At 58.9% G+C, this 25,018-nt stretch overlaps 2 protein-coding genes across 4 annotated transcripts; one reads left to right on the top strand and one right to left on the bottom strand.

Annotated features, from left to right (window-relative positions):
* The first annotated feature begins 392 nt into the window (after window positions 1-392).
* Window positions 393-10,033, top strand: AGXT (alanine--glyoxylate and serine--pyruvate aminotransferase). 2 transcript variants are annotated; one of them, XM_036422425.2, is made up of 12 exons: window positions 393-518; window positions 559-803; window positions 896-1,088; window positions 2,253-2,317; window positions 2,825-2,925; window positions 4,601-4,671; window positions 5,481-5,565; window positions 6,687-6,782; window positions 7,438-7,507; window positions 8,449-8,544; window positions 9,072-9,200; window positions 9,728-10,033. In XM_036422425.2, exons 2-12 carry the CDS (start codon window positions 573-575, stop codon window positions 9,833-9,835), a joined length of 1,245 nt encoding a protein of 414 aa, XP_036278318.1. In that variant the 5' UTR covers window positions 393-518; window positions 559-572; the 3' UTR covers window positions 9,836-10,033. The 2 variants fall into 2 exon arrangements, with proteins under 2 accessions (XP_036278318.1, XP_045431201.1); XM_045575245.1 differs by having other exon boundaries at window positions 400-803.
* A 2,246-nt stretch (window positions 10,034-12,279) lies between these two features.
* Window positions 12,280-22,031, bottom strand: MAB21L4 (mab-21 like 4). 2 transcript variants are annotated; one of them, XM_036422422.2, is made up of 5 exons: window positions 21,185-22,029; window positions 17,629-17,854; window positions 16,029-16,182; window positions 14,413-14,769; window positions 12,280-13,474 (listed from the first exon to the last, which is right to left on the bottom strand). In XM_036422422.2, exons 1-5 carry the CDS (start codon window positions 21,690-21,692, stop codon window positions 13,382-13,384), a joined length of 1,338 nt encoding a protein of 445 aa, XP_036278315.1. In that variant the 5' UTR covers window positions 21,693-22,029; the 3' UTR covers window positions 12,280-13,381. The 2 variants fall into 2 exon arrangements, with proteins under 2 accessions (XP_036278315.1, XP_036278316.1); XM_036422423.2 differs by lacking the exon at window positions 12,280-13,474 and adding an exon at window positions 13,729-14,318 and having other exon boundaries at window positions 14,377-14,769; window positions 21,185-22,031.
* Between the last annotated feature and the right edge of the window lie 2,987 nt (window positions 22,032-25,018).

The raw sequence follows: 25,018 nt of genomic DNA on the forward strand, positions 1-25,018 counted from the left end.
CAAAAGGATCAGGAATGACCAGGTCCTCAGTATGCACATGTATGAGTATGTGTGTATACGTGTGTGTACACATGTGTCTGAGCAAAATCTGGCCCATGGTTTGTTTTGTAAATAAAAGTTTCTTGAACACGGCCACACCTCTGCACTCCAACAGCCTGGTTGAGTATTTGCAGCACAGACGCTAAATATTCCAGACCTGAAATATTTGCTCTACGGTCCTTTAACAAAAACTTTGGGTGCCCACGAATCCAGCACAAGCACTGGGCTGGGGAGCGCCCCAGCTGGCTGGGAGGAGCCGGAGAGAGGGTACCGGGGGCAGAGGACGTCCAGGCTCTGTTTTCCATTGACTGGTCTCTGCAGGTGCCTCCTCCCTGCCAGGGGTTCAACACCCCAGCTGTCAGGCCCTGGCAGAAGGCTAAGCACTGACCAAGGGTGAGGTAACCAGCACAAGCGGGCAGCAGGCAGCGGGCGGAGCTAGAGCGGGAGCCCATCCACAGGCCTCCCCTCTGACACCGCCTGTGCGCCTGTGTGTGTGTGACGGGCACGCTGTCCAGCACGGGGCCAGCCGGGAAATGCTCCGCACTCTGACCTCCGCCAGAGTGGCCCTGGGGCCTCGGGTGGCAGGCTGGGTGCGCACCATGGCCTCGCACCAGCTGCTGGTGACCCCCCCAGAGGCCCTGCTCAAGCCCCTGTCGGTGCCCAGCCGGCTCCTGCTGGGGCCCGGCCCCTCCAACCTGGCTCCACGCGTCCTGGCGGCCGGGGGACTGCAGATGATCGGCCACATGCACAAGGAGATGTACCAGGTGGGCTGTGGGGGCGGGTCCGGCCCCAGCCGCCTCCTCACTGCAGGAGGGCCAGGAGCCGCCTCTGACCTGCACCCCCCACCGTCCCCCAGATAATGGATGAGATCAAGCAAGGCATCCAGTACGTGTTCCAGACCAGGAACCGCCTCACGCTGGCCATCAGCGGCTCGGGGCACTGTGCCATGGAGGCTGCCCTGTTCAACCTCCTGGAGCCTGGGGACTCCTTCCTGGTTGGGGTCAACGGCATTTGGGGACAGCGGGCAGCCGAGATCGGGGAGCGCATAGGTAAGGGATGGGGCAGAGGGTGGGGTGTGGCCCCTCCTTCCCCCTTGCCCATCCTCCTGCCTCTGGCAGGATGCCTGGCAGCCCCCTCACCCCAGGTACCAACCTTGGCCCCTGCCTACCCCCCTCTGTGGTCACCTTCTGGCCAGGCTAGGTGTCAGGATGCTCGAGGGTCCCATCTCCCTGGCCTCCCAGAGTGGGGGACAGCTGTTTGTGGAGCGCATGGGTGGCACTGCAGGGAATCCTCCGTCTCAGCGCCCACAGCTTGCTGGGGTCCCCAGGGCCACCCCTGCTCTGCCTTAGGACAGGGTTTCAGAGGCTGAAGTCCCCCCTCAAAAGCCTCAGAAACAAACTCTTTCTGTGAAGCCACAAAATACGGAGGAATGGACAGCGTTTCGCTTCCAGAAAAAATCTTCCTGAGAGACAAAGATCAAGAGCAGGCGGGAGGCCTGGGTTTAATGATTGATGGTGCATTTGGAAATCCTCCTGTCTGGTCAGCTCCACACATGGCCTCACTCCATCAGTTAATAGACAACTTCAGACAGTTCAAGGGTTCCCAGCCCCTCACCTGGTCCCCTTTGGTGCACACACTGGTTGGGCAGAGGCCAGCACCTCAGCACCCACAATCCAGGGCTCTGACTGCCCGCCCCAAGCCTTGGGCTCTCCCCGGAGCCTTGCGTGGTCCTGGGGCCTTCTCATCTGCTACGTGTGGCTCTGGGACTCCTGTATGCGGGGATGCAAGGCTGGGAGAGAGGGAGCAGGACTAGGGCCTGTTTTCCTGGAGCTCCCTCCCTCATCCATTCTTTCCTTCCTTCCTTCCTCTGCTGTGAAGGCACCATCCACTGGGCCTTGCACAAATGCTTGTTTGTTTCCTTAGTGAGGAATGCTGGGATGCCCAGCCTGGCTGAACTTGAGGAAGGCCGCCCGAGAAGGGACGGCACAGCTGAGCCAGGCGCATTATTGCCCTGCGCACCCCAAAATCTCAGCTGACGAAGAGCAGCCTCACTGAGCACACCCCACTCTCCTCTCCTGTGCAGTGGCTGGGGCTGGAGTGGCAGGTCCCTGCCCTCATGTGGCCTACTCAGCACAATGCTGTCCCCAACAGTGGCTCCTGCCCTGTGAGCTGGGGCAGGGGTGGCTCTCTGCTCACTCTGCTCCTGCCCCCAGGAGCCCGCACACACCCGCTGATCAAGGACCCTGGAGGCCACTACACAAAGCAGGAGGTGGAGGAGGTATGACCCCGAGGAAGGGAGGGGACCAGTCAGCTGGGTGGGCTTGGGGCTGGGAGGCTCGGGCAGATGACTGTCCAGCACCATGTGACCCTCAGGTGATACCTGGGGCAGGTGGGAAGCCTGATAGGTAGGTAGGGTTTTCCCTGGCAGGGAAACTGAGTCAGGAGCCCAGCCCTATGGATAGGACCAGAGGGGCTGGAGGCAAAAGCTGGGGAGCAGAACAGGCCCTGACAGCCCGGGCCCTGACCTGGGGACTCAGCTGACCTCATGAGGCCACTCTCCCTGGGTCTCTGGGAGGAAAGTCCCTCTCTTCCTGGAAAAGCCTCCTCCCAGAGTTGAGGTGCCGGCCCCCACATCAGCACACGTGCAGATGAGGAAGGTGCGCCAACCAGGGCGGAAGGGAGTGCTTGGGGACCATCCTGCCCCACCTTCACCAGGAGAAGTCCTGCTGGGGGCACTAGCTGGCACCGGCTCTACCCAAAGCTGTCACCTCTGTCCCCGACCCAGGGCCTGGCCCAGCACAAGCCGGTGCTGCTGTTCCTGACCCAGGGGGAGTCCTCCAGCGGCGTGCTGCAGCCCCTTGATGGCTATGGGGAGCTCTGCCACAGGTGAGCCTGTCCCCACAGCTGAGCCTGACCCACAGCTGAGCCTGTCCCCACAGCTGAGCCTGTCCCCACAGGTCAGCCTGTCCCCACAGGTCAGCCTGTCCCCACAGCTGAGCCTGTCCTACAGCTGAGCCTGTCCCCATAGCTGAGCCTGTCCCCACACTTGAGCCTGTCCCCACAGGTCAGCCTGTCCCCACAGGTCAGCCTGTCCCCACAGCTGAGCCTGTCCCCACAGGTCAGCCTGTCCCCAAAGGTGAGCCTGTCCCCACACATGAACCTGTCTCAAGGTCACAGTGCTGGGGGCAGAGCCAAGCCCAGGTCAGACCAGGCTGAGTGCCTGGGGGTGTGGCAGTTCCCGTTAGCCGGGTGGTAGCAGATGAAGCTGAAACCCCATCCTTCACTGCCCGCCAGCCTAGGTCACATGGTATAGGATGCAGGCACCTCTCGGGTCCTCCTCGTTCTTCGCTGAGTCTGGGTGGGCTCCTTCCTTCTGAGAGCAGGATTAGGTCCCACATGGCCAGTACCCCATAATGCCCACTGTCCCTCAGTCCCCATGGCTGGGAAGGACTTGATGCTGACCCACCTCGCTGAGATCCCAGAGCCCCAAGGCAGCCTCTGCTCTCCACTCCCCTCCTCTGGCCTCCCCCATCCCTGCAGGGGCACACAGGGCCTTAGGGAACCCAGGTGGGCCTTCCTGTGACCAGCGATCCTGCTCTGCAGAGATGACTACAGGCTGGAAGGATGGGGCTCACAGCCAAGCGGGGTCTATAGGGGCCGAGTGTCTGCCAGGCACAGCTCCAGCCCAGTCAGCCTGCCCCGGGAATCCTGTCCAGTGAATCAAGCTCATGAATATCATCTGGGCCATGATTCCCGAGGGACACACCTGTCCGTCTGCGCCCAGCATGGGATCCTCGTTTTGCCTTTTTTTTAAGTTAAATTTATTGAGGTGACATTGGTTAACAGGGCCATACAGGTTTCAGGAGTGGGTTTCTGTTACAAGATCTGTATATTGCACTGTGTGCTCATGCACCCAAAGTTAAATCTTCTCCCCTCGCCATATATTAGGACCCCTTCACCCCTAGCCCCTTCCCTCTGGCAGTCACCACACTGCTGTTTGTGTCCACAAGTTTCAGATTTATATCCCACATAAGAGAGAAATCATATGGTTTTTAGCTTTTCCTGCCTGGCTTATTTCACTTAGTATAATATTCTCAAGGACCATCCATGGTGCTGCAAATGGCACTGTCTCATCCTTTCTTGTGGCTGAGCAGTATCCCACTGTGTACAGGTACCACGTCTTCTCCATCCAGTCCTCAATCGCAGACACTTTGGCTGTTTCCAAGTCTTGGCCTTTTTTTTTTTTTTTTTTTTTTTTTTTTCCCATAAGAAAACGTGGGGGTGGGGAAGAGGCTTGGGCTGTTTCTCTGTCCCCCCTGGGCCCTGACCATACAGCCAGCAGGCTGCTGGCAGAGGGAGGCCCAGGCTTATGCTGCGCGGTTCCTGGTCCCCACACACATGCCTGGCGCTGTGCCCTCAGAGGCCCCAGGCACCCCAGGACCACAGGCAGAAACATGGGAGCTGAGCCCTCATGCACCCTGTATGGGGGTCCTGTGGCCAGCGGGCAGGGCAAGGTAGGGGGCCAAAGTCCCTCCTGCTTCACTCTGCTGCCCTCCCCCAGGTACCAGTGCCTGCTCCTGGTGGACACTGTGGCATCCCTGGGCGGGACCCCCATCCACATGGATCAGCAAGGTAAGGGTGTGCCCCGCCAGCCCCGCCAGCTAGGCTCCGTGAACGATCAGCTCCCATTGTTTCTGCTGGGCTGCCAGGCGCTGGTGTGGGGGCAGGCGGGAGTTAATGTGTGGGGAGGCGCTCAGAACCCCTGCGGGAGAGGTGGGAGGAGGAAGGGGACTGTGATGCCTCTGGGCGAGGTTTTTCAGGTTCCATGATTTCATGCACACACTCCTGCACCCTTCTCCTCTTGGTAGACGTGGGCTTCTTTCCAGGGTTAGGCTCTGAGAAATAAGCTGTGAGAACATTCTCATTCAGGCCTGGGAGTGCACATTTGAAGCCCCACCAGGGGATCATAAGGTAGACACAGCTCAGATCTGCTCGGCCCTTTATCCTCAGAGCCCTAATATTCTTTGCTGCCGTCCAGAATTGCAAGGCCTCCTCAGGTGATGGCAGTGTAGGTTTTTTGTGACAGATGAGGGGGCTAATACTCCACACTGTGAAAAGAAAACCTCTTTCCCTCCTTTGCACTGTCCCCACTGCACTCACACACTCGGACACCAGGCCATGGCTCCCGCCATACCAAGTGGACACTCATTGGGTGTCCCAAGCTCACTCCACCCCAATGAGGACAGCATCAGACTCCACAGGGTAGGACTGGCCCTACAAGGGTGTCCCTCTCACTCCAGATGCCAGTTGCATGATGGGTCCCCAGATTACCCCAAACTGTCAGACTTGCCAGGTCCTGGGTTTCAAGGGACACCAAGCTGAAATGACCCCACCCTTGGTGGGGCATGGCCTGCAGGAACACGTGTCCCTCCTCCCCACAGGCATCGACGTCTTGTACTCGGGTTCCCAGAAGGTCCTGAATTCCCCTCCGGGCACCGCACTCATCTCCTTCAGTGACAAGGCCAAGTGAGTGGCCCCTGGGCCCCCAATCCAGAGCTGGATGTGCAGTGAGTCCAGATGGCCCCCAGGAGGGAGGGAAGGGTGCCTTGAGTCATGCTCCAAGATGCCCCTAGACAGGTGCCCAGCCTGGACAGGGGTGCCAAAACTCTGCCCAGGGAGCAGGTGGCTGAATGTGGTGAGGGCCTCAGTGTGCAGCAAAGGCCTGGCCAGACTGTCCTTCAAAAGACCCTTCTCTCAGAGCCTCAGCTTGTGTGTGGGATGCAGGGCCTGGTACTCAGAAGTTCTCCGGCCTCAAGCAAGAACAGACTCTGGTCTCAGCCCCCGCTGCCGCCAGCCCCAGCTCAGCATCTACCTTGTTTCCCCGAAAATAAGACAGTGTCTTATATTAATTTTTTCTCCCAAAGTTGCACTAGGTCTTATTTTAAGGGGATGTCTTATCTTTCCATGCGCTAGGTCTTATTTTCGGGGGATGTCTTATTTTTGGGGAAACACAGTAGGATCCTCCGAGACAGGAGCTGCTCCCTGGGCAGGCATGGGCCAAGCACAGACCATCTTCGCTGGCTGCAGCCACAATGTCCCCCATGTCCCCAGTGTCCAGCCCTAAGTCAGGCCTGGGTGGTGTGGGTGGTCTGGGGGAGGGGATGGAAGACTGGTCCCAGCAGGTTGTCACCAGGTTAATGTTGGTGCCATTTACCAGAACAGAGACTATTTGGGGCAAGATCAGGAATTCTGTGTGGACAGGAAGTCTGAGATGACCGTGGGAGGGTCAAAGAAGCAGCGGGGTCTGAAACCAGAGCTGGGGAGAGGCCCAGTTTTCGAGGCCAATCTGGAGGTGCCCAGCCCGGGGATGAGGCTGCCTATAGGCCCTCAACTATACCCAGCTTCACAGACGATACCCCAGGAGAGGTGGGCCCCCAGCCTCAGTTTCCTCTTTGTCATTTTGATGTGTTTGGACTCACCAATGCAGCAGGGTCACACCCAAGTGGCAGAGGTGCAGGCCAAGCCCAAGGACCAGCAGGGCTAGGCCTGACCCAGGTCCCCACCTCTGAGGAACAGGAGGACCTGGGAAATGATCCCACAGGCATCAGCCAGACAGGTGGGTACTCAGGCTGGTTCTTCCTCCCCAGAAATAAGATCTACACCCGGAAGACGAAGCCCTATTCCTTCTACCTGGATATGAAGTGGCTGGCCAACTTCTGGGGCTGTGACGACAAGCCCAGGATGTGAGGGCGAGGGAGGGGAGAGAGCTGGGCTGGGTGTGCTTGAGGGGTGGCCTCTCACTACCCTTGGCCCCTCATCAGTCTTACTTTGTTTCAAGCTCCCCATCAATGCCCCCACCTACACTCCCCATTTCTCTCTGGCCTGGGGGCTCAGGGCCAGCCAAATGGCCCCCACCCTTTCCCAGATCCCTGTCCCCCTAAAAGTGTGGCAGCAGGTACTTTGGACCTGGCCACATCTCCCCATTTCTGGGCCTCAGTTTACCCCGTCTCAGAAGAAGGAGGTAAACTCGGGGCTCTGTGAGGTGGCTTTGGCCATAACCCAAGGCGCCTTATGTCACACAGGGGGACAGGGAATTATGCCCTACCCAGCGGGCCCAGTGGGTGCAGTGTGGGTTCCTTGGGGCCACTGGGGCCCAGGGAGGCCAGTTGGGAGGTGGGAGCCAGCATGGGGCCTCTATGCCTGTCATCATCCCGCTGAGGTGTGGCCAGTGCCCCTCTGAGCTCTGCTCCTGCAGATCCAGCTGCCCTTCCAGCTCTGAGTCCCTGGGTCCCACAATGGAAGGGAGCTGGCCCAGATGACACAGAGCCTGGCCCAACTGGGGCTGCCCGGCCCCAGCCCAGTGACACTGGACCAAGCCCACCCATCCCCGTCTTCCAGGTACCACCACACGACCCCCGTCATAAGCTTGTTCAGCCTGAGAGAGAGCCTGGCCCTCATCGCAGAAGAGGTGAGGCAGGAGAGCACCAGCTGTGGGCCGCGGGAGGCTGGGGACAGAACCCAGGGCGGGTAGGTGCTGAGTGACACCGCCGTGAGGGCCCAGCCAGCAGAAGGGGTCTTGAGGAGAGGCAAGGTGTGCAGAGAAGAGGAGTGGAGGGGCTGGAGTGAGGCCAGGAGCCTGGTTTGTGAGTGTAAAATGACCCAAGTTCAGCAGCCGGGCACTTTCCTGCAGCCACATCCAGCCCTAGGCTAGGGTCAGGAGCCAGACAGGGACAGTGCTGGGACGACTGTCTACACAGGCTGAGCTGGCTCTGCAGGGCACAGACAAGACACAGCTGCACCACAGCCCACCTTCACCGTCCTAACACCGTCCCTGGACACAGCTGGCCCCCAGCCCAGAGGTCAGGAAGAGACCGGGCTGTGGGCGGCCTCTCCTCAAGGCTCAGTGCTACGCTGGTCGCGCTGTGTCCACTCCTGTGTCCACTCATAAATCCACCGCCCCAGGGCTGAGCTGGCATCGAGGAGGCAGAGGTCACCAGCCCCAGACTGGGCCCTGTGTCACAGGGGGTGGCTCTGCAGGTGGGCTGGGTGTGAGGATGTAGGGCAGGGAGAGGGTAGAGCTACATGGAACTTGGGTTGTGGTCAGTGTGCTGGGAAGACAGGAGCAGAATGTGACTGAGAAACCCCCTGCCCTACCCGGGCCAGCCCCCCTCCTGAACAAGGTGATCTTGACTCACCTCCCCAGGGCTCCAGTGCTGGCTGGGACCCATCCCCCTCACCAGAGGTAGCCCCTGCCACAGAGCCTTGCCCCAAACCTGGGGGCTCAGGAGACTCTCAAAGGGCTCAAAGTCCCGGGCAGGCTTGGAGCCCCCAGTCTGAAGCTGACTCTGTGGATGGGAGTCTGCTTTCTCCGCCCCACCCACCTGCCTATGATGCCCTGTCCCTGAGCAGGGCCTGGAGAACAGCTGGCGACGGCACCGGGATGTCACCGCTTACCTGCACGGGCGCCTTCAAGGGCTGGGCCTGCAGCTCTTCGTGAAGGATCCCGTAAGGAGGGCAGGGCCAGGGGTCGGGGGAGGCAAGGGGGCTCTGCCCCATGGGGGTCTGAGGAGGGGGACAGCTCCTGCCCAGTTCCCTCTATGAACACAGGTTTCTATGGTCCTGGGGGTTGTGGACAGTCCTGGGGGGCCATCACTATCAAGGTCATGGCTCTCTGGCCTCTGAATCTTTAGTTTGTTGCCCCAATCTCCACCTGGAATAGTTATGGGGATCCCTGACCTGGAAGATTCCCATCGGCCTCCAGAGACCAACCAGTCATGGGCTTTGACTGGGGGGAAGGTCAACTGAATGAGCCAGGCACCCCAAGTGTCAGCAGGCAACTGAAGCCCCTCTGACATAGGGTGGGTGTGACCTGCTTGAGGGAACAGCCATATCAAAGCCCTTGGGGGTTGAGCAGCAGCCTGGGACCCCCCAGTTTTCCCCTAGCCCCACCTGTTCCTCTGAAGCCCAAGGCCAGGGTGGGTGGGGCTGGCCCGGAGCGGTCAGCATGGTGCTGAGCCAGGCCTGTCCTGCAGGCGCTCCGGCTGCCCACCGTCACCACGATCGCCGTGCCTGCTGGCTATGACTGGAGAGACATCGTCAAGTACCTCATGGACCACTTCTCCATCGAAATCACGGGCGGCCTTGGGCCCTCCTTGGGGAAGGTGAGGGGGTGGCCCATACCTACCACAGAAATTAGGCTAAGCTCCACATGGAGCATGACTGTGCCCGGGTCCAGGCTGAGGCTGGCAGTCGTCCGAGGACCCAGGTCACGGGCGTGTCCGGAAGGGAACATCTTTCTCCAAACCCCAGGGATCTGGGCAGGGGGAATCTGGGCCCTTCTTCCCTGGCTGGTGAGGTGCAGCACCTCCAATGCCACCCAGAGTGTCCTTCCTCCCCTCTGCGGGGCAGAGCAGGCAGGAGGCCCTGTGCCCGGGTCCAGCCGTGCCCACTGAGAGGGTGATTCTGAGTGGCCTTTTCTGACCGCCACCCTGGATGCCCTTCTCGAGCTCTGTGGGTTCTGCCTGGGTCTGGGAGCTCCCTGTGTGACCGGAGGAAGCTCTGGCTTCCCTGTTACCCTGGGTGGGAGTCCCCTCGTTGGGAGCCCACCTGGCTCTGAGCCCACCAGACCGCAGCCAGGGCCAGGTGCGGTGCTGGGTGGAGGATGACATCTCGCCACCCTCGCCCCCAGGTGCTGCGGATCGGCCTCCTGGGCTACAACGCCACCAGGGAGAACGTGGACCGAGTGATTGAGGCCCTGCAGGCGGCCCTGCAGCACTGCCCCCGGAACAAGCTATGACTTGGGCACCCGGCCATGCCCTTGGGCCCCGGGGCAGGATAAGCCACTGCCCCAGCCCCAAGTGGCTTTCCCCTTCCTAGTGGAACTCCCTGAAAATGGCCCTTTGGGCTCAGGATCCTCAGCTCCCCGCAAATAAGCTGCAGTCCCAGGTCACTGGCCTTCTGAGAATACTCAATAAAGAACCAGTGGTCATCTGTCCTCACTGTGCGGGCTGGGCTGCGGGAGAGTCTGGCAGGAAGGCACTGCTGCCCCCTGACTGCATCTTTGTTGGGGGAGCTCATGGCAGATCCTCGCCTAGGGCTTCCCTAAGGCTAGAAGATGGGGTGTGCAGGGGCCCCAGATCTCACACCTGCAAAACACATGGCCACACACTGCCTCCAGGGGAACCACAGCCTCAGGGTGATCCGTGACCTGAGTTGAGGTTGAAGGCAGACTGTGTGCCTAGAGCACACAGCTGGGACCTGAGCCTGGCAGGCACCGATTCTGGGAGGGCCTCTGCCTGGCCGCCACCGGACCCTCCAATGTGCAGCTGAGGGTGGCCTGGAACCCCGGCCTCCCCACTCCTTTGTTTGGCTCTCTCGGAACTTCTGTCCATACGCTCTGCCCTCACTTGGGCTAAGCCCCCTCAGCCTCTCCCTAATTTGAAGTTTCTGACCTACTAACCTACTCTGCCCTACTCTGGACCAGGGTTTGCTCTGGGCAGTCAGAGCTATGCCCACATTTCCAGGTCCTCACCGGTCCTATACCCCCAGGAGGAAGGCCAGACAGGTTGGACTCCCCAGTCCAGTGCAGCCCTGTCTGTGAATGGAAGGGGTCAGCCTGGCTCTGCTCCTGTCACTCACCCAGGGCACTGGGGTAGATCCCTGAGCAGATCAGAGGCCACCCACCCCCAGTGCTTGGCACTAGTGGGACATAACTATGGTCAGCACAGGACCTTGAGAGCCAGAGGGTCTGAAGTCCAGAAAGCAAAGGGAAGGATGGGTGCTTTTCCAGGAGAGGCCAGAAAGTTTGGGGGCCCAAACAGGGCCATGCAGGTCACTTCAAGACTTTGGCCTTTGTCCTGAGAGCAGCCCTGTCTTGGTTGGGCTTCCCCAGAAGCAGACAAGCACCATCCATGGCCGGTCCCCTGAGCTCCCCATCCAGTCAGTGCCCCACCTCCCACTGGTTTCCATCACCACCCATTAGTATTGTAACTGGAGTTCATATAATGGAACCACACAGTATATTCTCTAGCCTGTCTGCTTCTTCCCCTTCGCACTTTGTTGCTGTGGGAATGCGGTGAGTCTTTGTTGCTGGGTACCATGGCATTGCATGGATATATCAAAACTGGTGCATTCCCTGCTGCTGATGGACCTCTGGGTGACTTCCAACAGGGGCTGTTATGAATACGAAGGTGATGGCTGTTCTTAGACCGGCTTTATGTGGACACCTATTTATTTCTCTTGGGTAAATACCTAGAGTGGAATTATGGGTCACACGGGAAGGACAGGTTTAATTTTATAAGCCTTGGAGGTGGTTGCAATGTTTTACATTCTCACCGGAGTGGAGGAGAGTTCCTGTTACTCCACATCCTCACCATCACTTGGTGTTGTTTCCCCCCCTCCCCCTTGGCCCCAGTGAGTGTGAAATTGAATCTACTTTGATGTTATTATGCATTTCCCTGATGATGAATGGTGTTGAGCATCTTTTCATGTGTTTATTGGCCAATCATGCATTTCCTCTTGAGGAGTGCCAGCCCAAGGGTTTTGCTCACATTATTTGATTTTCATCTTCTTATTGTCAACTTCTGATAGTTATTTGATAGGCTCTGGATACTGTCAGACACGTTGCTATGAGCATTTTCTCCTATTCTGTGGCTCACCTGCACTCTATATATCGTGTCTTTCAAAGAGCAGATATTTTAAATCTTGATGAAGCCCGCGTGTTTTCCTTTATGGTCCGTGCTGTTTGGATGCTGTCCAGGAAACATTTGCCTACTCTGTGATCCTAAAGATAGCTTACCATGTTTCTTCTAGAAACACTGGTGTCAGCTTTGATGTGTAGGTTTATGATCCACGCCATATTAATTTTGAGATGGAGTGGAGAGGGGGTCAAGGTACAATTTCTTCCACCCTGACCAGACTTTCCTTCCCCATCTAATTAGTGGACTTGGCCACTTTGTCGGCTGGCCCCATGCATTGGTCTGCTCTGGTCTCTCCATTCTGTGTTGTTGTATTTAGTTATTTTCACGTTAGCGCCACACTGTCTTAATTACTGCAGCTTCATAGTAGGTCTGAAGTCAGGTGGTTCGAATCCTTCAATTTTGTAATTTCAAAATTGTTTCTCTTGTCCTAGAGCCTTTGAATTTCTACGTAAATTCTAGAATTGTCTTGTTTAGAGCATGTTGGAGTTTTGATGGAATGGCACTAAATCTATGTATCAAGTTATGTACAATGGAAAGCATCAAAATATTATAAATTTTTAATTTAAACATTCTAAAGACCTAAACATTAATGTGGATCGCTCGAGATTATATGTAGTGCTGTTTCTAGTTTTCAGTGTGGAAGTCTCACATAGCCTTTTTTAGGTATATTTCTGCGTGTATGATATTTTTATGCTATTGTTAATGGTATTTTTAAAATTTTCTTTCCAGTGGTTTACTTGTAATATATAGAAACACAGTTCATTTTTCTCTATTAATCTTGTATCTCTTGACTTATTAAATTAACAAGTCTGATAGTTTCTCTGTGAATTCCTTAAGGTTTTCTATGTAAATAATCAAGTTGTTTGTGAATAATTATAGGTTTACTTTTCCAATATTCATGCCTTTTACTTATGTTTTCCTGCCTCATTGCAAGGATCTGTAACATGGAGCTCGTGGTGGGCTTGTAGTGGCCTGGGTTCTCGCGGTCAGGGCTCATCCTCCGCTGGGACCCCATGTCATGTAGACACTGTGCTTTGGACAGTGAACTATTGTTCTCTGATGCAGAACCTCAGCTTCCATGGTAGGGTTTTCCAGACGCCACGTGGTGCCCGTCTCCCTCGGGACCCAGCCCATGAAGCTGCTGGACAGCCAGTCTGTGCTTTGACCCACTCAGAACTCACCGTTTCCGAGCCAGCCAACAAATGGACCTTCCCAAGATCCATTTCCAAAACCCAGTGAGGCTGCAGGCCCCATCCTTGTGCTTGTGGTAGGTGGGCAGGTACAAGAACTCTTGCTATTCTTTGGGGGTACATTAATTTATTCAAGATCAGACACATAGTATTTTACCTCACAAATAGCATTTGATATGGATGGGACAAGTCCTGAAGGTCCAGACATTCATTTTTTCAGTCTTGACAGCACCATGTAGGTGGATGGACACAAGAAGCACATGCCCCTCACCCCTGGAGACAAGGCAGCTGCTCCCAGGAGGCCCGCTGTCCTGCACTCTTAGACTCCCTTGAGGCCACTGCCCCGGAGAAAGTCCCTCCACGAACCACCACCCACCTCAAGGTGAAGGCCTTCTGCCTGTGTCCCAGGAGTCTCCATGGGGCAGTGCAGCAGCGGCGAGCCCAGGCGCCCACTCAGCTGTCCTCGCCGCCCAGGGACTTGGTCTTCCGGAATATGCTCTGCATGGCCGAGATCCGGTCCTTATCCTGGATGTGGAAGACCTGGAACTGCGGGCAGGGCGGGGACAGAGGGGTCACAGAGACATCTGAGAGCACATCACCGAGCCCCAGACACAGCATGGGACAAGATCTGTCCCTGACCACTGGGATTCCTGCCTCTGGGTCTCACCTGGACAGTCCTCCCTGCAGCTGAACCTGCCTAGGTCCCCTCCCCCATGGCCTTCCTCACACCCAGGTGTCCCTGGGTCCCCTCCCCCATGGCCTTCCTCACACCCAGGTGTCCCTGGGTCCCCTCCCCCATGGCCTTCCTCACACCCAGGTGTCCCTGGATGGCCTGACACCAAGGAGGCCTGGGCAAGTGATTGCTGAGGCCTGCATGTGGGTTACCCCTCCCACTACCATCACTCCATGTCTCTGGGCGTACCCTGGAAGGAGACATGTTGGCTTTTTGGTGTGAAGGTGGGAATGGCCCTTGGGGAGGAGCAGGAGGGGGCTCCCGGGTTGGAGGAAGGGAAGATCAGCAGAGTTAGTGGAACCTTGGGACTTGAGAGGGGTAGCAGGTAAAGCAGACAGGCTCCCCCTAAATGCCAAGGGACATGACATGGAACTGCTGGGTCCAGGGAACCTGCCAATGAGGCCCACAGAGGCCACGCCCCTTCAGGAGGATGGAGCCCAGGGTAGCTGCTGGGGCTCTGAGTGCTCTCATTGTGGGTTTGGGTGGTTCTGGGGGGGCAGGGTCAGGCTTGGACGTGCTTCTCTAGTTCCAAGACAGCGGTCCTGGGCCTGTGGAGCCACTGGTGGGCAGGGGGCAATCATGGCCTATTTGACCCCAATGTCACATCCTTTCCTGACCTGACCAACCTCCTTGCTCAAGCTCCTGACTCTGAGCAGAAAAGGCAAGGGAGAGAGGACAGGGTGACCAGGACTCATCCTCACCACATGTGACCCTGGGTCTGCCCAAGGCTCCCTCAATTGCCTATGCCCACCTTGTCCAGCAGGACATCAAAATAGGCAGTGGCCCAGTAGGTGGGGTCGCTGGCGGGCAGCTGCAGGAGCGCCTTGACCCCGTGGCCGATGCGCGGCGGGGGGCTGCGGCCCAGGTGGGTGACGTGGATGCGCAGGGACGCCTCGGGCTGGCTGGCGAAGTGCTCCACGCGCTGGTAGAGGGCATTGAGGTCCAGGCTGGTGTCCTGCAGCAGGTTGTGCTCGGGGTGGAGGAAGTGGGGCAGGTTCCTGGTGGCCAAGCAGCACAGCAGCACCACGAGCAGGCGGTACACGGCGCCCTGCAGCTCCGCCCAGTCCTCGGGCGCCGGAAAGAGCACTGAGGCCCAGAGCAGCACAGCCTTTGGGAAGACAGTGGGTCAGGCCCTGGGGATAGGAAGTGATGGACCCTCCAGCCCTCCCCCCACCCAGAAGCTCCCTGCCCACGGGCACTATTTCCCACTCTTTATGGCTCCCCCGGGTGCCCAGAGTGAGTCCTCGACCCTCCCCACCAGCTGTCCCCACCATGGTGCCTCCCTTGACCCCTGGGGATGGGAAGGCACTGCAGCTGAGTAGTCCCCACCAGCCTCCTCTTTATGCCACCAAGATCCTTCTGAGGGGATTTGAGGCTCCTACCATCCTCCGGCCCTTTCCTCACGCCCCACTCCCACTGAATTCCTACTCATGCCCTATAGCTCCACCCCAAGGGCCCCACTCCCTGACATCCCCTGCCCTAATCTGTGTGCCCAGGACACCTGGGCCCAGAATATGTCTGAAAGCCACAATTAGACTTACCTGGCTGCCTTCCCACCCCTGGCCCTGCGTCCCCCTCTCCTTTTGCTTTAATATCCCTCTCCCTCTGCCATCCATCATCCCTATTTCACTGCAGAAGCCACCCTGTGTCCGGCTCCAAAGGACCCCCTCAAAAGTTGGCACCCCCTCAGGGGGGATGGAGTTCTGAGAGGGACGGTGAGTGGCTTGAGGTCACACGGGGACTCCTGGTGGAGTACCCTCTGCACCAGGTCGGACCACATCTCTAACCCCCAACCCGCGTCATGGAGCAGCATTCCAAGGCCTCGCGCTGCCCAGTCCGGGCAGAGACCCCAAGACTCCATGGCCCCACCCACTTCCCCTGCACCTCCCTGTGAGCTCCTGCCCCTGGCAAGGCCCTTGAAGGACACGGTTCCAGGGCTGTCACAGAACCACTGGGCAGCAGTGAAGGGGTGCCAGGGCTGGGCTGGCTCTCCTCAGAGAGAGAGCCCCGGCCTGTAACATTCACAGACTCAGGCCGGAGGACAGGCGCCTCCCAGGGCTGACACGAGCTTGGGGGCAGCTGGCTGTGCGCCACCCAACCCAAAGGGCCAGGAGAACCCCCGGGGTCACCAGCCCTGAGATGGCAAAGGCCGGTCTGAGGTGCCACCGCACTCAGCAGCCACATGTCACTTGTGAGCCTGGGCCTCTGGGAACCGGCAAGGCCTCAGAGCCTCTGACTCAGAGCCTCTGACTCAGAGCTTACTCCAGGCTGTGCATTGGTCAGAGCCAGCTCAAGGGTCCAACGTGAGGCCCCCTGCCCTGGGCCCCTGGTGGTAGACAAAGGCCCAGTAGAGCCCCCCGCATGTACCTTCAGATGGTCAAAGGTCAGGCCGGGGCTCTGGCCGCTGTCGCACCAACTCTCTCGGTTGACCCGGTCCAGGATGGAGAGGCTGTCCAGGCGGTGGCCCGGCAGGGAGCCCAGCGCACTAAGCAGCCTGGTGAGCAGGTAGTCCACGGAGACCCTGGGGGCCCGGACAGACACGCCACTCGTGGTCAGCATCTCAGCCTCAGCCAGGTGTTGTGGCTCCCTGCACCCACAGCTTACCCCCAGAAAGGAAAGCCTCCCCAGGATGGGCAACTCCTGAGCCCCAGGGGACAGCCCAGGCCTTGGCAGCGGCTGGCAGGATGCCCGGCTTCATGCATGTTTCAGGAACGGCCTGCAGAGGGCACTGTCCCGTGTGAAATGTCTGGTTTACACATAGACCCAGAGCACAGAGGGACTTGGGGAGCCTTCAAGAAGGACTGGAAGGTGCCACTGTCAGCAGCTCAGGGTGGAGCAGCTGACGTTTCTGGTCCCTGGCAGAAGTGTGGGAGGAGCCGCCCCAGCCTGGCAAGTAGGATGTCTTCATTTCATGCCCCACTCTGGCAGCTTCAGACCACAAAGGGGCTCAGAATCCTGCCCCCAGCAGTGCCCCCAGCACAGGGCACACCAGAGGCACTAGCTGTGTGCTTGCTGAGTGAGTGAGGGTGGGACATGGGCATTGTGCCCTCAGTGTCTCCACTCTATGTGGACCTGAATGGTCAACTACACTCTGCGTCTCTGGTGGACAGAGCACCGGAAAGGCCATTTACTTGCAAAAAATGACTGCTCGGCCCAGCCCTTCCCCTTTCTTGGCAGCCAGCATCATTGCCCGCCTGAACGCAACCCTTGCTCTGTGCAAAGATGGGCCAGGTGGGTGGGGTGGCTCCCAGGTGCTCTACTGAGCTTTTGTGAGCAGCAGAAAACCACAAAAAGGCATCACCAGCTTTACAAATATCAGCCACCTGCACACCTCACCCCCGACATGAGAGCTGCAGGGGCGTCACCCTGGCCAAATCATAGTGGCCTGCGGGCCAGCTGCAGTTAAGCAAGTAGGTCCCAATGGGGCTCGCCAGGCCCTGGTGTGGGGTCTGCAGGGAGCTCAGCCTCTGCCTTGTGTCCCCCATTCCCTCCCTCCCTCCCACAGAACCTTCCCAGGCTCCCTTCCCAGCAGATGCCCTCCCTCCCCTCCCCTCCAAGATTTCTGGGCTCCTCAGCCAGGCCAGGGAGAGGACATCACTACTAAATACCTTGGATGGGAGCCTCCTGGGAGCAGGGACACGAATCTGGAAGAGCAGCCCAGATGGAGTGAAGCCCCAGTGCTAATTTGTCTCCTTAGATCCTGACCATCCTCCCAGCTGCTCCTGGAACCTGCCGGGACCCTGGACATGCCCCCTGTCCTCTTTGCTGCTTTCCCGCACTGGGCTGGTCATGAAGGGTTCCACCACACAGCCCACTCCCCAAAGCTCAGGGCGGGCGGGGCGGGGGTATCCTGAATTCCCCTGGCAGTCCTGTAACCTCTGTGTGGTAGGGATGTCCATGGAGCAGCGGGGGTAATTCCTTCCTGCCCACTCCCCAGGCCCCCACTGACCCAGGAGGTGCCTCCTACCTCCAGAGCTGGGCACTGGCCGGCACCAGGGCCACCTCTTGGCTGATGATCCTTTTCAAGCTGCCTTCAGGGAACCCGGGCGCCCGCTGGGCCCCCTCCAGGACAGGCACCCTGTGCTTCCACCGCACCACAGGCACCACGTTGAAGCGGATTGTCCTCCAGCCACTGGACACCAGCAGTGACAGGTGTAGCTCCTCCTCCCGCAGGCTGTCCGCCTTCAGAGAACCTGCAATGGCCGCCCTGCTGGCCCCTCATCCGTGCCTAACCATGCCTTCCCAAGACACTCCTTGGCCCTCACCTGCAGCCCTGTCGGCCCCACCCAGGCCCACACCTGCAGGCCCCTCCCCTATCCCCCAACACCAGCATCAACCGGGAACCTCAGCCAGGCACGGGGCTGGCCCAGCAGGTGCCTGCACAACTGTTATGGGCAGGATTGTATCCCCTAAAATTCAGGTGTGGAAGCCCTAACCCCCAGCATCTCAGACTGTAATTGTATTTGGAGATGGGGGTCTTTAAAGAAGTGAAGCAAAATGAGGCCATCAGAGTGGGTGCTAATCTGGTCCTTATGGAAGAAATGTCAGGGAATCCCACCCAGAGAAGAGGCCGTGTGAGGACTGGCCAGAGGCTTCAGGAGAAACCAACCCTGCCCACACCGTGGCCTTGGATTTAAGCCTAGATTTAAGTTGTTTAAGCGCCTGGCTGTGGTATCTGTTCCCACAACCCGGCCGGCTGACTCATGTCGTGAGGATGCGGTCAGCTCAGGAGTTTGCAGCCTCTGCGATGACAGCATCACCTGCACTGAGGCTTCCCCATGGGCACCTCCCATGCCCTCCTGACCCCGGCTCTGTTCCACCCCATGGCCATGTCTCCTGCAGCCCTCTCTGCTGGAGGAGGGGCAGAAGCAGCTGCCCAGTCTGGGCCAGGGGAGGCCACCACCCCAAGAAGAGCAGTTCTGCCCCAGGGCAGAGCCCTCGGCCAGTGGCCACCGCCCTGTTGTCTAGGTCCAAGGGCCCCACTGGCTCAACCCTGCGGGGGACACTAAGGTGGCTCTGAGACCTGGCCCCTCTTCAAGGAGGAAGGTCAGGAAGGATCTCTAACACTTCTCTCTGAGTGGCTTGTCTGCCGGCTCAGACACCCCTCACGGGAGGGCCTGGGAAGTGAAGGACAGGTCTGCTCAGAAGGTCTGCAATGTCCCTAAAGACCTGGGGTTTGGAGGAGCAGGCTTGGTGCCCAGCGACCAGGAGGCCCTGCCTGAAGGCTGACAGTGGACAATCTTGGCTTCCCTAAATTCCATTGACATCAGGGTTAGGGGAGACAGAACATTCCAGCAGAAATGCTTCCTGATCCCCTTCCCACTCAGGCCCCCTGGGGCCCAGCCCAGAGCCTACTCCCCTACACAGAGCCCCCAGACCACCAGAAGGGACGTCCATGGGGTCATGGGACTGGGGATCGGGAGGTGGGGGATGCTGAGCACACTGGCCTTCTCCCTCAGTGTCCTTCCCCCTGTCCTACAGCAGACACAGTCTGCCCTTGAGAGTCCAAGGCCTTGGGGGGAGGCGGGGGAGGCGGGGAGGTTCCAGAAAGGAACCAGAACCCCCTATGTATCCCCCTCCTCCTAATCTCCTGCAGGGCAGCTCTTAAGCCACTTTCTGGGACCAGCCCGGGCTGGTCCTGTCCCTGCCACCTGGGCTATTCCATCCCTGGAATGGGCTCAGTTTTTGCATCAGTTAAAGGGAGAGAGGGGTTCAGTGATCCCCCAGTCCCTCCCTTTTAGCATTTGAGGCACCTGTTATGCAAGGCCACAGGTGAGTTCATTTCCTTAGCTACCACTGGTCACACATTGTGTCCATGAAATGGTGGCTTGGAAGGTAGCCAACCACACCTGCCACTCATCCCAGCCGCTCCCCACCAGTCTGGCCTGGTGTCACGGTTCCCAGGGGCTCTCAGGGTGGGGGTGGGGTGGGGTGGACAGCCTGAACCTAGTCACCTGCAGCTCACACTTCCTTTTAAGGGAGGTGTCAGGAAGTAATGCTTGGAATTTGCCTGCTGGCAGGTGGCCAGCCCCTGGGTGTGGCTGCCTTCTCAGCCGGGACCTGGGACGGTGAGGAGGGGCCATGGCAGCCTAGAATGTGCCTGAAGGACCCTGGGCTGGGCAGAGCCTTGTGCTCAACCAATTGGTGAGTCTGTCCTCTAGGCAGGACAGAGGGCCTGAAGGTGACAGCACCAGGTGGGAACAGCCAGGCTAGGTCTCAGAAAGGCCTTGCTGGAGCTGCCTTCGATAATTGGAAGGCTCAGAGATGGTGGGCTAAGATGTCTGCAGGCTGGGCTTTAGGAGCAGCTAATGACAGGCTCAGCACCCTGTGGGGGCAGTGTCCGTCATCAGCCCCAGGAGGGGGTCAACTGGCCAGGTCTGGGGAGGGGCTGGAATGGGGAGACACCTCTCCTGTGTTACAAGTCTATCAGGAAGCCTGGCCTGCTGCTGAATCTTTATGTTGGCATGGAGAAGGATGCCCGGCTTCCCTAGGAGCCACGGGAAGAAGGTTGGTCCTATGGGCTGCCCAGGTGGCTAAGGTGACCATGTCACCAGGAGGGCTGGAGCCTGGATTGCAGCCAGACCTGGGCTCCACACCTGGGCAGTCCGGGGCAGGACACCGTCCCTCAGGGGACTGACCATCCCCACTCACTGATCTCAAGGCAGATGTGAGGGCCAGACTAATACCAGGTGTCAGCCACCCCACGCTTACCTATCCCTCCCAAGAAGGCAGGGCATTCTGCTTCAGTCCCTAATCACCTGCCAGACACCCTGATGTCTTTTTCCTGACCCTCAGGAAGATGGACTTCCTCACTCCGGGCCCCACTGTCCTGGGCCCTACACAATCCGCTTCTAGCCCCTCTCAGTCCTGAGGGGAGGGGAGCCTGCCACTCCTGGCCCTGTCCACCTTGAGTGGTCCACCATCCAGACCACATCAACAAGGCACCAGAGGAGAGACTGAGGCCAGACCCCTAGCTCATATGATGGTACGTGCCACAGATCCCACTTGGGGCCCAAGACATCAATTAGCAATGGGGCCATAAGTTGAACCAGTCTTGTGCATACATGTGCATGTATGCACACACCCACACTCACATGTGTGCATGCTCACACATGTACATGCATTCACAATCCCAGTCACAATACATACACACACACACACACACACACACACACACAGTGTCCTGTCCTGGTGCAATGTGACCTGAGGCTGGAAGTGAGGACAGCTGGGAGGACTGTCGGGTCCAGCTGGGACTGACAACAGAGCTGCATCAGGGACCCTCTTGAAGCAGATCAGCTGGAAAACAGCACACTGCTCATCGTTTCCAGCCGCTTACAAAGTAGCATCCATTCAAACGTTACTATCAAAATCGCCATATAAAACTCAAGTAACATGAAACATGTCTTCTTAGAACTCAGAGCGATGTCCCCCAACTCGTGTGCCCCAGACACACACACTGAGCCAGTGCACTCACCACCATCACATGTACGCACTCATGCATGCGCAGAGAACTTGCCCACTACCTGGCGCGATGAGGCCATGGTGCTTGCAGTGCACGATGGCAGCCACCAGAAGGTCCTTGAGGACGTGCAGGACTTTGCTGGGAACAATGTGGCCGCAGCACTTGGAGCCGCTGTTCAAGGAGGCGGTGAAGACGTCGTCAGTCACCCACTGCTCCAAGCCAGCCCCTTCTCTGGGGACTCCCAGGCGGCAGGTCACGGAGCCATCGCCCATCTCGCTGGCCCCTGGCTCCTCACTCAGGAGGGCTTCAGCGTCCACCCTCAGGGGCACCTCCATGTCCACGGGGCTGTCCGAGGAGCGCAGGGCAAACTGCAAGGCCTCCAGGTCTCGGGAGTAATCCACAAGGAAGCGGGGGTCCTGGGAATGCACGTGCTCCAGCACGGTGAGCAGCACGTTCTCTGCACGTTGGTAGTCCTGCGCCCGGGATGCCTCCCGTGAGCGGATGGCCTGCAGGTAGTGGTGCCACAGGGGCACCTGCACGGCCATGGCTGGGGCCAGGGCAGAGGACATGGCCCTGGAGGGGCTGTGCCGAAGACCAGAGCGAGCAAGCGAGCGGAGGCCCCTGCCCAGGTGAGGAGCAGGTCCACAGGTGGGGAGCCAGCTCCCCGCAGAGCAGAATTCCAGAGTGGTGTGGAGTGCAGCAGGTTAAATAGCTGAACTTGGCCCAAGCCTTTGAAGTGAGGGTGAGTCAGTCATCAACAATTAGGAATGCCACAGGAGCAGGCAGAGAGGGGGCCTGCTTATGGGGGAGGGGCCTCACTGGGCTCCTCCCTCTCTCACACTGCCTCTCTAGGCCCAAGGCACATTCAAGCTCAGACTCTCACCTTCCTGGGCCTGGCCTCACCCCCCCCCCCAATCCCCGCCCACCCTTCCCCCTACCCCCACTCCCCATCAGCTAGGGTGCTGTCCCTGGAGGTGAGGGGCCTGTTTTTGTTCCCCCTCCCACCCTTATCCCTGTAGCAGCAGCCTCAGGGTCTCTGTGACATCACCCCATCACCACCAGATTGGTGTTTGGACAAAAGACATCCCTCTTTGTTGAAATGTGAAAGATGAGGCAGGGCTGCGGCTGCCCAAAGACCCTGAGTGTGGGGGCCATTTCTGGGCCATCACCTCCCAACTGTCTCTCTGAGGCATCCTGAAAGCAAGCAGCCTCAGGCCAGAGCTGGGGACTGCATTTCCGTAGTAATCTGAGCATTACCTCAAGCACCTGTGCCCCACCTTGAAGCTGGAAACTTTGAACCCATCAAAGTCCAGGTGTGAATCCTGCCCCTTCCTCCTGCAAGGCCTGTGTCCAGTGCCCCCTATTGCCCACCACCAGCTTTGGGCCCTCAAGTTGCCTGACTCCCACCCTACCTGGCCTTCGGCTTGAGAGGAGTACCCATCTGGGCCTGGAGCTGGAGTGAGTCTGGTTCTCGGGGAAGTCTCCTTGGCTCCACCTCTTGGGCCTGAAAAGCCCTGCCCTGCCAGTCCCTCCAGCACCTGTGCTGGGCACCCTGCCCAGCCCAACTGCCTCTCTGCTCAGGGCTGAGCAAGTTCCAACCAGCGGGTGGGAGCCGCCCCTGTGACCCTTGGCCCCTCCAGGATGGCTGTGTGCATCAGGTACCCCCCGCTGTAGCTTCTGTAAACAACAAACATGGAGGTGACTCCATGGAGAAGGCCACAGCTATCGCAAACATGCCCCCCACCTTCCCCTCCCTGCCGCAGCCAGCCCACCGGGAAGCTGTGTGCCTGAATCAGATTGTGTGCCTGAGTCAGAGCTGTGGGCAGAACCAGGATCCAAGGCACTCACTTCCTGGTGCTTGGAAGCCCTTCTGTGGAGCTGCAGCCCCAGTGAATGGGTCTCTGCTGCCATGCCTCCTCAAACGGGGAGCTCCCCACCTGACCCGGGAGCCCATGACACAAATAGGACCGATTTCCCTCCTCAAAGCTGGCCCAGCCCTGTCCTTGGGGGTTGCCCAGAGCACTTCTACCCTCCCCCAGGGCTGCTGCTCGGACCTCACCTAACACCTGCATCCTAATCTTTTCCCTGCACACATGACCTTTGCATGGTCCCCTGTCTCCAGGGGACTCTGGCCTAGAGGAGAGAAGTGGCTGCAGGGGAGCTGGTCCTGCAGCCCTCATCCTGACTCTCAGTCTTGGGTCCTGATCCTGTAGTGGCTTCCTTGTCTGCAGGTGGGATTCTCACGTTCCTCCACTTACCCAGGAATCTTACAACGGTCTCTGAATTTGCCCAGGGGACGAATGGACCCCTGTATACCCAAAGCGCCCAGGGCTCTGAGTCAGAACAAGGTCCAGCTTCACCCCCCCAAGCTGCCCATCTGACACAGTGGAGCAGGGTCCTCCCTGCTAGAGTAGGGGAGGGGGAGGGGGAGTGGCCCTGTGAGCATTGGCCGTTGGGAGTGGGGACAAAATCAGAGTGTCACGCTGTCAGACACTGTCTCCCTGGGTGGGGAATGGTCCTCAGTATTCTAGAGCCCACATGAAGGTGGCCACAGCACTTGGACAAGGCCTTGGAGCTGAGGGAGGTGAAGGCCAGGAAGATGGTCATAAGCTGCACCTGGGCCAGGCAGAGCAGAGCAGGGAGGGTGAGCTGTTGGCGCAGGAGGTGCAGGTGCCTGCTCACCTGGGAAGTGATTGACCAGAGACCGGCAGGCCACAGCCCAGACCCACTGCCCTGCAGAGCCCGCGGTGCGGTGCGGTGTGGTGCGATGTGGTGCGGTGTGGTGTGGTGTGGGTGGGTGCAATGCGGTGCAGTGCGGTGCGGTGCGGTGCAGTGTGGTGTGGGGTGGTGTGGGGTGGTGAGTGAGGGGAGGAGGACCCGGTGTGCACAGTGGTGTGGGCTTATTGGACACAGTCCATCAGGGCCTTGGTGGCTCAGGAAGGGGATTGCCTGAGGCTTACACAACCACCTCCATTGCATGTTTGTCCAGCTTCCACCTCCATGTAATTCAGGGCGAGAGCACAGATCCTGTATTTCAGGAAATCCCAGGAGGCCGGGAGGGGCCTTCCACCCAAACCCTCGCGTCTCAGCACCCGATGAGGAGTGAAAATCCCCAAGTGGTGAGGGGCTTGCTGAGAGGGTAAACCAGGCCCCCTGGGAGGAGTCCCAGGGCCTCCGATGTGACACAGCCAGCACTGGCCTGCCGCCTCCTCCCACAGAGATCCGGCTCTTGGGTGTGCCCATAAATTCGAACCATCTCCTCCACCCCTGCCGCTCCTTCAAGGCAGGAAACAGGCAGGACTAGGTGTGCAAGGAGGTGACGGGTTAGTGGAGAGGCTGGTGAAGCAGGAAGACCCTTCCTTACAGAAAATGGGCTGGGGTTGTGAGGATAAGTCTGTCTGGTGGGGGCTGTCCAGCTGTTTGTAGATGCTCAGGGCCACCGAAGGAGAAGCAGGTATGTGGCCGGCCAGCATCGTCCTCGGGAAGGTGCCCGCCCTCAGAGCCTGGCAGAAGCAAGTGAGGAGCAGACAGCTGAGCCGTGAAAATTTTCAAAGCAGGAAGGAGACCAGCGGCAGCCACAGCCAGGACAGGGGTCAGCAGGAGCCTATGGGGACAGGAACACTCCAAGGGCCTCCGCACAGGGCAGGGAAAGGGTAGTGTGGAGAAGGGGCTGAAGTGGGTGTGGCCCTGAGTGAGGCCACCCAGAGCAGCCAGCTCTGTCACCAGGGGCCATTCAGTCAGCACAGGGCCGGACTGGAGCCCCCCACCCCCTACCCCAACCCTCCCCCGAAGGGTGGAATCTATCGCACAGCCTGGACTCAGGAGCCCACTAGGCCTCCTCTGTGGCTGCCATGTGTGGGAGAAGAACCAGCCCCTGGTGCGGCAGGCAGGGTTG

The sequence above is a fragment of the Pipistrellus kuhlii genome, unplaced genomic scaffold (assembly GCF_014108245.1).
Source record: "Pipistrellus kuhlii isolate mPipKuh1 unplaced genomic scaffold, mPipKuh1.p scaffold_m20_p_7, whole genome shotgun sequence".
In the NCBI taxonomy this organism is placed as follows: Eukaryota; Metazoa; Chordata; class Mammalia; order Chiroptera; family Vespertilionidae; genus Pipistrellus; species Pipistrellus kuhlii.

What these genes read in the sequence shown, in the direction of transcription:
- MAB21L4 (XM_036422422.2), bottom strand. Translation starts at nt 21,692, where the DNA reads ATGTCCTCTGCCCTGGCCCCAGCCATGGCCGTGCAGGTGCCCCTGTGG. An exon ending in CCATGGCCTCATCGCGCCAG is followed by an intron (nt 17,855 to 21,184) that starts GTAGTGGGCAAG and finishes CGGCCATTGCAG; the next exon opens with GTTCTCTGAAGGCGGACAGC. An exon ending in TTGATGTCCTGCTGGACAAG is followed by an intron (nt 13,475 to 14,412) that starts GTGGGCATAGGC and finishes CCCTGCCCGCAG; the next exon opens with TTCCAGGTCTTCCACATCCA.
- AGXT (XM_036422425.2), top strand. Translation starts at nt 573, where the DNA reads ATGCTCCGCACTCTGACCTCCGCCAGAGTGGCCCTGGGGCCTCGGGTG. An exon ending in CGAGATCGGGGAGCGCATAG is followed by an intron (nt 1,089 to 2,252) that starts GTAAGGGATGGG and finishes TCCTGCCCCCAG; the next exon opens with GAGCCCGCACACACCCGCTG. An exon ending in TGGCCCTCATCGCAGAAGAG is followed by an intron (nt 7,508 to 8,448) that starts GTGAGGCAGGAG and finishes GTCCCTGAGCAG; the next exon opens with GGCCTGGAGAACAGCTGGCG.